General features: G+C 42.9%; 1 protein-coding gene across 1 annotated transcript; it reads right to left on the reverse strand.

Moving 5' to 3' along the window:
- Positions 1-1130: 1130 nt before the first annotated feature.
- Positions 1131-10266, reverse strand: LOC108602451 (T-cell leukemia homeobox protein 3). Its single transcript, XM_017990574.1, has 4 exons — positions 9883-10266; positions 8884-9272; positions 5541-5769; positions 1131-1740 (listed from the first exon to the last, which is right to left on the reverse strand). Exons 1-4 carry the CDS (start codon positions 10041-10043, stop codon positions 1533-1535), a joined length of 987 nt encoding a protein of 328 aa, XP_017846063.1. The 5' UTR covers positions 10044-10266; the 3' UTR covers positions 1131-1532.
- Between the last annotated feature and the right edge of the window lie 2016 nt (positions 10267-12282).

A 12282-nucleotide genomic window follows, 5' to 3' on the forward strand; every position in this document is an offset into this window, starting at 1 on the left:
TCGGCAAACAAACTTTTGTACTACATCCTGTGTGTGCCACAGCCTGATGTACGCCATTGTCCAACGTACGTACGGACTGGCCTGCCTGTCATTCTACTAAGTGGACACAAATAGATTGTTACTGCGGCTTTGGCTCAAGCCCAAGTCTCAAAGCCAAGCGCCTGTCCGCAGCTTTGCTCTATAATCAATCAAACCTCAAAGCGTATTTCCAATTGAAACTAAGTTGAGAGCCAATTAGAGAGAACATCCTTACATGCAATGTGTGTAGCCTATACGCAGGTATAAGCTCATTACACAACAAAATAACAAAATATGATGCCATATGATGCAGCCGATGCCGCTGGCGTCAGCACAATGAATGAAATGAAAGAAACCCTAAAAATTGATCCAATTAAACGCAATTTATGCGAATTTCCAGGTAGCGCCCATTCCATAAAAGCAACAACAACATTAACGGCAACTGCCAAATTAAAAAGGTGTCTTTGTTGAAGTTTCAATAAAGAGCATTTGATCGCCGACAGCACAGGCTACAGTGGTTATGAAAAGGAAGTTGCCAAAAGTTTAAAAAGCGCAGCTTGCAGCTTACAAAAAAGTTTCAGAGCTGCTGCGACTTTTGTTAGTTTAACTGCTTTAAATAAAACATTTTAGCATTAGCGTTATATGTAAATTATTAAACTGTCTTTTAACTCAGTAACTCTCAAAGATATCAAGTTATATTTGCAACAGTTAAGTTGGCTATCGACTCCACTGTGCGTGTCTACAACATTGTGGGCGCCGAAAATCGTTTACTTCCGCACTAACGACCACCAAAGCGTTGTTGGCCACTTGTAGGAGTAAGAAATTCAGGGAACGCTAATGTGACAGCGGGCAACACTTTAGAGAAATTTGTTGAATTGGCGGCCTGCCGCTAAGTATAGGGCTACCTGTACAGGCGGCGTCTGTTTGTTTTTGCTTTCAACAACAAACGCAACGTTAGAGCCATAAAAAACACGTAATACATTTATAATGGCCAAAAGCAGCGCCAGGATAATTGCTGGCCATATGGCTATGTAACTCATTAGCTCTGGAATAGAATAAAATATTAAGGCAACTTAAGTTTTGTTTTTTGATTTGTTATGCGTTTATTTTCATTGCGTACTAAACGCGCAAATAGCTTTTTATAATACTAAGTAATGCCATTGTGGACTTAGAACTAGACAGACAGCGTTATTATTACAGTTACAATACAAGCCATATATGTTTTTGTTATATATAAATTTAATGCCTTAGTTATATGTGTGTGTGTGACAATTTGAGATGCTGATTTGGATTTGGATTTGGATTTGGATTGGGCGGGGGTCTTAGCACTAAGAAGACTACAAACATGAACTTAAGTACAAGAGACAAATACTTGTGTGTTAACATAAATCGGAGCTACTATAAAGTAAAGCTAACTATTTACAATACGAAGCGACACAGTTGCTCAACTTCAACTATTTACAAAGCGAAACTTTATCACAAATAAATCTTAAGTACGCGCATTGGGCGTTGGATTAGCAGCCCGCAGCATGTGGTGCCTCCGCCCAGGGCTGCAGACCATGCAGAGCGGCCAGTGGTGCGCCATTGACATTCATGCCGCCCTGCGAGCTCAGCGGCGCTGCTGGCGGCGCGAATCCTTTGCTTATGGCCTCCGCCTGCAGTGAGAGCATCAGTCGATTGGCCGCTTGGCGCTCAGCCTCGCGTTCCTCTGCGGTTTGCCGTCTGCAACAAGAAAAAGAAGAAGAGAGTTCTAGGATTAGTCATTATGCTTATAGTTGGCGCTATCTGCGCGCTGGCATCGTCTAATGAGCATATTCATTATTGAAAAGCAATTAGCTGCAATCGCTAAGCGCTGGGCGCTCATCAAGTCTCATTATGTGGGCGGCCTATTAAGACCATTTAAAACTAATCAAATCAAATATGCTGATTGGCCAAAATTATTGGAAAATTAATTTCCAGTTCACTGGCGTAAAATTACATTTTAAATGTTTGTGCTACACAGCGGCGCGCTTAAGCGGGATTTGCAATGTTGCATGCCCCCAAAACCGCTGCTGGCAATTTGTGTGTGTGCCTCAATTGCTGCTAAATTATGCAGTAGCTGTGCAACGTGTGTGTGTTGCAACTGCAGCCAGCCAGCAAGCACTCAACCCCCCACTTATTGTGAGTTTGCGCAGCATTTGCTCTCTGCTCTAATTGTGGTGCCACCCCCAAGACTAAATACGCGCAACTCCCTCAAAAACGACACAAGCAAAGGGCGCGAGGGTGGATTTAACGCCATATTGAATATTTCATGAGCTAATGAAGTTCTTATGGCTAAAGTTTTGGCTTGTAATTATTCACACACACACACACACACAGCCATTATAGTTAGAGACTTACAGCAGCTTAGTTAAATATGCTATCATTATGGCTTTCATCAGCAATGTCATCGTTCAAACTACAATATCATAGCTTGTCTAGTCGCTTATTAAAAATGCATTAGCTAAAAACACACACATACAATACATGTGTGTGTGTAATTATGTTAGCAATAACTTGGCATAAATGCAAAGCCAACTTGTTGTTGTTGTTGTTGTTGTTATAACTGCTACAGCTCAATTCAATTCAAATGAATTATTATTATGTGCAGGCGTTAAATTAACTTTTACTTTTTCTCTTGCTGTTTTTCACTCACTGCCGTTTACAGCTACCGCATAAAAAATTCAACGAAAATTGATTAAAAACTCCAAAAACAAGCTAACAAATGTGCATGCGTGTGTGTGTCTGTCTGTGAGTTTAATTTGGGTTGCTCTTTGGCGACTGTGACAAGAGGCACGACTGTAATTTATCTTGCGTCACGAGGCGGCAAACGGTTTACAAAATGTTAACAAATGTTTGTCTGACGCTGAAAGGCTTTATCTAACTCTAAATAATGGCCCAAGCATTAGGCTAAAATGTTTATTAAAGCGGGGCTAAAATTTAATGGCCAAGTCAATTGTCGCACTGCCGGCAGCTGCTCGCACTTTTGCTGCTCAGGTAATTAAAATCATTTCACACACAGCCCGCAAACGATGTCAACAAATTTACGACAAAAGTGCCCCCAAAAAAAAAAAGCAACAGCCCCCGCCACTTACAACTTGAGCTTAATGTAAAAAGGACCTCTGGTAATTATCTTTCAAGACATAACAATTTAGCTAGGCCATTAATTGCGCTGGACTGTAGCCTGGGCACAAGACTGAGACGCAGACTGAGTGTGAGCGACTCCTTGGGGAGTAGCTAAAGATTTCGGGCACAGGACACGTGCCACACAACAGCTTCAAAGTTAATTTACAAATGGCTCAAGCAGCTGTAATTAATTTCATTTGATTTTTGCTCAGCAAACTTTGCTCTCAGGCAAATTGATTTCCAGACTTTTGTGGCTAAAGTTTTGTATACCCACAAACTTTTACACACACTTTCATTTGTCACTTGTGCTTTGTTTGCGAGTGTGTGTGTAAATTTTTAATTAGCTGCTTTCAGCGGCAGCAAAACTTTTGCATATGCCAAGCAATTAATTTCGTTGGCTAGTTTAAGAATTTTGCTAGCACGCAAAATTTGATGCACGGCTGCTGTGTAATTAAAAAGGGTTTAATGGCAAGTTGATTTATGCGCTGGCTGCTAATTAAATTATGCATATGCCAACAGTCAGTTATGCGCCCCCAAGCAAACAAACAAACCAACAACAAAGAACAGACAAAAGTTAGACGTGGCCATTTGTTTGCTGTGAGTTTGCGCAGGCAGCAGCAATTTGTCTTTTTGTTTGTTTGCTTTGCAATTCAATTGTTGCAAGCGCATTTAAAGCGTATTGCTCATACGCCATGTTGTGCCGTCTTCGACAAAAGCCAATTATTCAAATTATATAGCGCGCTGTTGTGCAGCTTGCATTAAGGCAATTACACACACACACACACATAGAGTTGTAATCAAGGCGCTTGTATAATGCCGTTGCCATTTCACTTAGCCACAAACGAGCCGTGGCCATTGCCGTTAACAAAATTGCGTTTTACATCATTAATTTTTACGAGCTAAATATAAGCGGACCCCAAAATGGCTGATAAGCGAAACTACGCGCTCTCACTCTCTTTGTGAGAGAGCCGCTCTTTGTAAGCCTGCTTAGCGGCAATTAGTAGTGTGCCTGTGTATAAAAAGTTGGCGCGGCTTACCCTCGAGTTAGTTATATGCATCATAATTGCATCTGTTTATTCATATGCTGGAAACTAATGTTTATAATAAATATGAAAACAATTAGAAACACGCAGTGTAAACGCATCAATGCCTCAATAAATTAGACACACATGCGACATAATTGTTTATTGGGCTTGGGGCTCTCTGAAAAATAAATAAATTGCCATTTGCATGTCAACTGCGCGTTGAGTTTAACTACCAAAGGCAATATAAATCAATTTGATAACCAGCCATATGGCAATTAACTGAGCTCTGCGCGCTAAGTGAAAGCTCAGCTTAGAAAAACAAAATATAATAAATATAAATATACATGTGTAACTAGGCACTTGTTTATTTATTTATTTAGTAGCGACTATAGACAGCTGATTTGAAATTGTTACATAGTTAAGCAGTTCAGTTGACTAAGTTGAATTCTAAGCGTGACTGCAAGTTCTAATAAACCAATAGCAAAAACTTTTATATAATCAAAATTTAAATACTTATTCTTTTATGTTTTATATGAAGCTAATTAATAGCAGAATTCACTTTTTCCTCGCTTCAGTATGAACTACTTATAAATTTATGTTCGTTCATTTAAGTAAAAGCTAAATCAATAATTTTATGCTAAAACTATTTCCATTTAAAATCAAATATAGTTTTGTTATGCATAGATTAAGACACTTTGAAAGCTGCCACAGAATTCAAAATTAAGCAAATCAACTTCAAGTTCTAGTTCTAGTTGCTTGAGTTCGATTTTAATACCTCTTTGTTACAGCTAAATTTGCTTGCTAATTTAATTTATTGCTATGCTTAGAGCTTGCTGTAAAATTTGCTATGTATTCTATAAATATAAAGCGCTTATTGTTTTCTATTATGAGCACAAAATTTGAAGCAGTCTAGTTAAGTTCGTTTTGTTTTGCTCTGCGCCGCCATTTTGTGCTCTATAATTAGCTAGCTACAGCTAAACTGCTTTGGCTCATTATTAATACCCCACTTTGATGGGAGTGTGGGCTGGAGCAGCTATTTACTTTGGACACATAATCTAACTACCACCTCATAGAGCCAGCAACCCCAAACTGTTTGCGCTGCTAACAGCAACCCCCAGCCCAAGCAACTGAGACGCTTTTTCATTTAATGTGCTTTTGCATAATGCATAAACCTTTTACCCCCACAGTTTATATTGCGCGTTCTTATGTATTTATTTTAGACAAAAGGATTTTTTTTCTAGTTTAAACTTTGGGCAGAGCTGGGTTGGGCTGTCAACAAGAGCGTGCCTGACATGCGAACCAGCTGGGCGGGCTATTGATTTTTTTTTATTTTAGTTATAGCCAAGAACTTACCGCCATTTGGTGCGACGATTTTGAAACCAAGTCTTCACCTGCGCATCTGTCATTTTGAGGCCGCGTGCAAGTGCCGCACGCTCCGCCGAGGCGAGATACTTTTGTTTGTGAAAGCGCTTCTCCAGCTCGGCCACCTGGATGCGTGTGAAGGATGTGCGCGGCTTTTTCCGTTTGGGCGGCGTGCGATTCTGATACGGATGCCCAATGCGCCGTGCAATGGGAAACGCAGCTGAAAGCAAAAAAAAACATACAAAGTTAGTTGAGTCCTGGGCAAGCAATTAGCAAACAATAAATTTTGTGTAGATAACAAGCAATTTCCGATATTTGCTTCCGGTGCAGGTTCATGCAACTACTTAGAGCATGCACTTGCGGCTACCTGTGCGCTCGCCCGCCCGCTGTGAAATCAATTGAAGTGCCTGGTCTCGAGCCCTTAGGCGAGTCACTGACTCGCACAGCGCCTAATTGCTCGACAGCACCTTAACCTTTATCATAGTGCCTAGACTCAGCAGCGTCTTTAGCATAGACAAAAAACACACGCGACATCAATTTCATTTAAAGCCGACGACGACGACGACTACGCTTGAGTCATAAAGTCGCGCGCGCTCTTGCTCAACTCAACTCAACTCAAGTCCCTCTATGTGACCCAGTGGACTGCGGACTAATGGCTGGAATCTGACTTGGAACGGTGGCTCAACTGGCGCTGAACCTTTTAAAATTCCTGGCCGACAGCCTTTAGCTGCGGCCTCTGCCATGCGTGTTGTTGTTTATTATGTGCGATAAGCCTCTAGGCCTGGCGCACTGGTCAGCAACAAAATAAATATTAAAACGATGTCGTTGTTGAAATTCTCGTTGCCAAACCGGCTTAGGTCACGAGGCAATAAGTTGCTGAATTTTTGCTGTGACAAAAAGCTAACACAGTTGGCATCAATTGGTGAACATTAAAAACGTTGGTGACCAGTTAGTGCCCAAACAAAACATTGGTGAAATGAAAATGGGCAAATCACAGGCTGTAAATATTCACTAGTGAGTTTATCTGCATTGTAAACTATTCCAAAACAATAACAATAGCATTACTTAAGCTATTTTATTGCAATATTCGATTGGTGAAATTATTGAACGCTACTAATTGGTGAAATCATTAACAAAATCATCAATGTCAACCAGCGGTACTGAAGAGAAACATTTCCTCATTTCCTGTTAAGCTTAATGCAAAAATACATTGCGTTGGTGAATTTCATTGTTGAAATTACCAACAATATCAACAATTGCCTTACTGTAGCAGTTAAAATGAATTTGAAATGTATTAACAAAATTGCTTTCAGGCTTTTATTCTATTTTAGTTATTTACCTAATGTTGGTGAATTCAATGCTGCTCATTGGTAAACTGCAGGGTGGAATACTCAAGTTTAAAGTCGTTTGTAATTCTATTGACAGCTCGCTCCACTCCCCCTAAAGCATTGCTAATCCATTGGCAGAGCTGTCAAAATCGGTAGGTAAGGTATGGCGGGTGTTAAACTGACAAATCATGTTGTTTATTGCAACTTTTGGCAGTAACCCTTTTTTGTCCGTAAGCTTACTTGCGTATTTGAATATTTCAGGCAATATCAATTTCAATAAAAAGCCATTTATCGCACCACATAAGCAGGCGAGCGATTTGGCTTATATCCTTCAAGGATGCTAGCACACTCAGCCCGCATAAGCATAATTTTATGGCTTGCCAGGCGCCAGAGTCAGAGGCAAGAGGCAAGAGACGCCAGGCGTTTTATTTATGATGTTTGCGCCTCAATCCTTGGCGTATCTTAAAGATACTTACAAGCTGTCTGTGGGTTGCGGCGGCGTCGGCTGTGCGCCCGAAAAATACGTAAAATAATGCTAAAAGCTTTTAGCATGCATTATTGATGGCGGTCTGCGTAGCGCCACAAGCTGTAGCTGTAGCCTGAAGCGAGTGCGTTGCACGTAGCGTATGCGCAATATGTTGCCCTTTGCCCAACACAAATAGTTATTAGGCAATTGCATAAAAGCAAACTAAACGTAATTGGCATCCACTGCGCCAGCTGTCAGCAGAGCATACCAATTAACATGCAATGGGTTATTAATCATATGGAGACTCGATCGAAGGGTCGTCGCACCGTTGCCCGTTGCCCGTTGCCCGCTTGTTTGTCTTGTTAATGAAAAAAGCCAAGGCGCCAGCTTATCAGCGAGCCAAGCGACACAATAAACACAACAAGACACTGACGACGACGACGACGACGGCGACGAAGATGTTGACAAAACGAAACCTGAACAGGCGCTTGAGCGGCTTAAGTGTGGCCTGACCAGGCGACTGGGTTTGACTGCTGCTGCTACTAGGCTAATTAAAAGCTGACCATGTCAGTTGGCTCTCTCTCACATTGAAGTGTGGTATGCATTGCTGTTGATAAATAAATAAATGTGCGAGTGAGTCCGGCGACCGCCCAATGTGTAATTAATTCCTTTTCGGTGCTGCCAAAAGCCAGCAAAGCTCTCTGGAGAGCACAGCGCGAAATTAAAAAGTCATGTAAAACCAGCTCATTAAAATAACTAAAGCAGCGACTGATGAGCGACGACGGCGGCAGCGGATGTTGGCCATAAAAGCAAAGCTTTAGTATCAGTTGGACCGGTATCAAGATTGGGCCAAAGCCATAGCCTAAGCTGCTTTTCTGCATGGCCAAAACTGCTGCCAAACACAAATATGAAGAATTATATGCAGCGGAGCAGCCGCCCTGCCGTGCCGCCAGTCGATAAAATAAAAAAAAAAAAACTAAAATAACGTAAGCGCTTGAACGTAATAAAATCAACGCGGTCTCATTATTTAAGCGAGTCGCGCTTCCAGCGCTTGTAGCTACAACTGAAGCTCATAATGTAAACAAATTAACAAAACTCAGGCCAGGCCAGCAAGGATGCAAGCACACACACACACACATGCACTTACGTATGTATATGTGACGTATGCAAATGCGCGTAGTAGAGTGAGCTTTACTTCTGGGCGGTGGCTCAGCGTTAAGTTTTTAACTTAAGCTGCGATTGCGCATTTGAAGGCAAACATGTTTTTATACTTTAGGGTTCAAGCTGATGCCAGCAGCAAGTTGCAAGTGTATGCGTGTGTGTACGTGTACGTGTACGTGTGTGTGTGTGTGTGTGTACGAATGACATGCCGACAGGCATGTTGGCTTAAAAGACTTCTCTGATCGCGCTTATTAGCGCGCTGCCCCCCCAAAATGCAGATGCGGCTGCTGCTGCTGCTGCTACTGGTGCTACATGTGGCATGCCACAGCGTGTGTACAGTAGCTTGTTGGCTACTGTGCTTGTTGTGCTTGGCACTCACCTGCTAACCGATCCTTGACCGCCTGATGCGCCAACGCTGCATGATGCAGCGGAGGCAGCGCCCAAGTGAGCGGAGTGCGCTGGGGCGGCACACGCAGCACATGCCCCGCGGCGGCGACTGCTGCTGATGGATACAGATGCGGATATGAGTAGAGCGCTGCTGCGCTGCCATATGTGGAGTTGGCAATACTGGTGGCCAGCTTATAGGCAGCCAAATCCTGATCCTCAACTGTAAGCTGATCCTTGTCGTTGCCGCTGCCGCTGGCATTATTAATCTGACTGCTGTTGTTGTTGTTATTTGCCTCAAACGGCTTGGACAGCAGTCTGGATATGCTAAAGGGCAGATTCTCACTGGACGAGGAGCGTGTCTGTTCCGACTGCAGCGATTCGCTGCAAACAAAAATAAGCAAAAGTTAACAAATGTTGCAAGCTGTTGCTGTTGCCTCATTAAGGCTAAAAATGTTGCCTGATAAAATTATGAATGCATGTGGACTGCCCACGCGCCTGCAGATAAAAGCGTCAACAAGTACGCGTCAGACATACGCGGCGTATGCGTAATGCTTGGACTTGAACTGTGGCAAATTGAGTAATTATGCAAATGGCAACAAAGTTGCGACTTTAAATCAGCACAAGTCACGCATGTGGGGCTACAAAAGTATTTACGCAGATTTGTTTAAATAAAATAGCTAAATGCAAATGATTTACTATTTGCATGTTTACTTATTTTCTCTTTCACTTGGCAACTTGTTTGGGACGCTTGGCGCCCAACTAATGCGTCGCTTGATAAGCGTGTGGCTCCAAATCTCAGTTCTCAGTTCCCAGACTTTATGTAAATGCAGGAAGTTTGGCTTAGCTCATTCATTAGCGTTTAAGAGCTTTGTTCACGCCAAGGCAAATTGCTTGGCAACGGAAACAAGACGCACCTTTTTGAGATATTCAAATGCAATATAAAAAGCAATATAAACGCCTAATCCAATTTGTTGTAAGGCCTAAATCTCACCTCAATGGCGTTTCGGACTCATCGTAGCAGCTGCCGCCATCCATATCCACATCGCTGCCGCTGCCGCAGCTCATGCGTGAATCCGAGTCGACATCCACATGTATCTCTGGCTCCTCAGCATCATGCTCATGCTCATGTTCATCCTCCTCGTGGCTGGACATGCTGTTGCTGGCTATAAGTGGCGCCAATTTAAATACCAAATACCAAAACTCAATGCACTTGCACTTTCACTTGTTCTAGCGTGTTGCGATATATATTATATTTGTTATTAATTAATTACACACACACGCTTTGCACACACACACACACACACTGTTAATGCTTTTGTTGCTGCGCGACTCGACGGCGATTTGTCTGTCTGTTCCGGAGCTCTGAGGCGGCACGTGCTGGCGAACGCAAACGCTTTTCATAAATGCAGGCCCAAAATATTGCCGTCGGACGCTGAGGCTGCTGCTGCTGCTGCTGCTGCTGCTGGCGTTGCTAACTGCTGCTGCGGCGGCAGAGCTTGTTAGCGTGAGCAAGAGAGCGAGCGCGAGCGCGCGAGAGAGAGAGTGAGCTGCACACCCCCCGCTGAAACAAGTCAGACCTGTTTAACGACGCCGGCAGCGCTGCTTCCTTCCTATTTGGTTAATGCTAACGAGCCAGTTTGCCACCTTGTTTGAACCTAACCTACCATAATATAAACACTGAGACTGAGTGTGTGGCCCACCCCCACCCCCACGCTCTTGCTAACGCTCACGCTGGTTGGCCCGCCCCATTGGCGTAGCCATCTCGCATTCGCTCTCACTCGCGCGCTCTGTCTCGCTCGCACAAAGCTGGGCTTGGCACATGCGCTGCTCAGTGCAGAAACTGGTTTCGAGCTGTGGGCGTAACGCTGCCGACTTGCCATTGGCTGCTGCCAGCAGCGCTAGCTTGTCGAGCTGAGAGCGACGAGGTGGGGGGAGTGCTGCATTGAGTTTTTGCATTTGCGACGACATTTTAAATGGAAAACGCTTTGCTTTTGGGGTTTTCACATTACGTAGCTTGAAGCGAATGTATTTTCATTTTGATTGTTGCTATTTTCGGCTTAGCCAAGCGTTACTTCTCTCTCTCTCTTTCGTTCTCTCAGTCTCTCGCTCTTTGTGGCAGATTAATAGCACAATTGGAAATAGCAGCGTTTTGTCAGTTTTTGCGTCGGCTAGTGGGGGGGTCAGCGTCTATTTGCCCTGTGGTCCACTTTCCATTGCCATTTCCTAATGCCAACCAACGCCTGTCTATGCTCGCAGCTCCATTGACAGCTCCTCTGAGATCTCTATTAGCGCTTATCCGCGTATCTTGGCTGGCATTCTAACTTGTCACAGATAAGACGACTCTCGTTCTCGGTCTATGCAAATGCAAAATTATTTTGTTCGGCATCTTGACTTGGCGGGCTGGCTGGCTGGCATCTTCTTAGGTTCACTTAAAGGTTAATTGACAGTTTTATTGGCGAGCCTAGCGGCCTTGGCTATGTATCTATCCATGTATCTAGTGTTGGCATGTGCCGCACAGATTTGGCTTTTCCTGTTACTCTGGACCCGCTGCTGCTGCTGCTGCTCCAGGCCAAAAAATTAATCACAAAAATTCAATTTTGCACTTAAGCGCAATGCTATTTGTACCAAGTCATGGCAAATCATGGCCAAAACAATGAAACAACGAGCAATTACTGCATATTTCAATGCGACGCGTGACCAACACACAAATGCACTGAGCGAAAAAGTGTAGCTAAAAAAAGGAATCGAAAATATGCGGCAATGAATTGTTTGCTGTTTCAGAATTTATTTATATTATTTTAATCGCTCATTTAATAATGCAGAAATATTTGTTAATCTACGTTGTGTATTTTTAAATTTCAATATACTTTTTTTAATATACAGAGCATGAGAAGCATTTAGTTTTGCTTTGCCAATTTTTTTTTCAATATTTTTTAAGATATGTCGCTTTATATATGTTACTAGACCTTTTCTCTGCGTGTATTTGCCATATGTGAGCACACAGGACTCTATGCTGAGCCAGAGAACAAAGTCACGACGCATCGTCGGCGTTCGTCGATGTTGTTGGTAGGCCTTGTAGCCAGCTAATTGGATTTCATTTGTGTGGCAACAACAACAACAACATGCAGCAACAGTTGCCTTAATAAAACAGCAACAGCAACAATATTGGTCTCGACTTGGGCAATTGCAATGCAATTTTAATGCAAAGCGAGCAACGGCAGGCAACATTTTTATTGCATTTTTACTTTTATTTCAGTTAATAGCAGGCGGCAGCAACAATAACTGCAGCAACAACAACAACAGCAGCAACAATGAGAGCAACACAACAAAATTGGTGCTTGGTATGAATACAAAATGATGGCAAGATGCCCACCACAATGCACAACTGTCT

The sequence above is a fragment of the Drosophila busckii genome, chromosome 3R (assembly GCF_011750605.1).
Source record: "Drosophila busckii strain San Diego stock center, stock number 13000-0081.31 chromosome 3R, ASM1175060v1, whole genome shotgun sequence".
Classification (NCBI taxonomy): domain Eukaryota; kingdom Metazoa; phylum Arthropoda; class Insecta; order Diptera; family Drosophilidae; genus Drosophila; species Drosophila busckii.

Excerpts from the sequence above, each read along its gene's own strand:
- LOC108602451 (XM_017990574.1), bottom strand. The coding sequence starts at position 10,043 with ATGTCCAGCCACGAGGAGGATGAACATGAGCATGAGCATGATGCTGAG. Across the intron at positions 9,273-9,882 it reads GAGTCCGAAACGCCATTGAG|CGAATCGCTGCAGTCGGAAC; the intron begins GTGAGATTTAGG and ends TTTTGTTTGCAG. Across the intron at positions 1,741-5,540 it reads AATCGTCGCACCAAATGGCG|ACGGCAAACCGCAGAGGAAC; the intron begins GTAAGTTCTTGG and ends TTCTTGTTGCAG.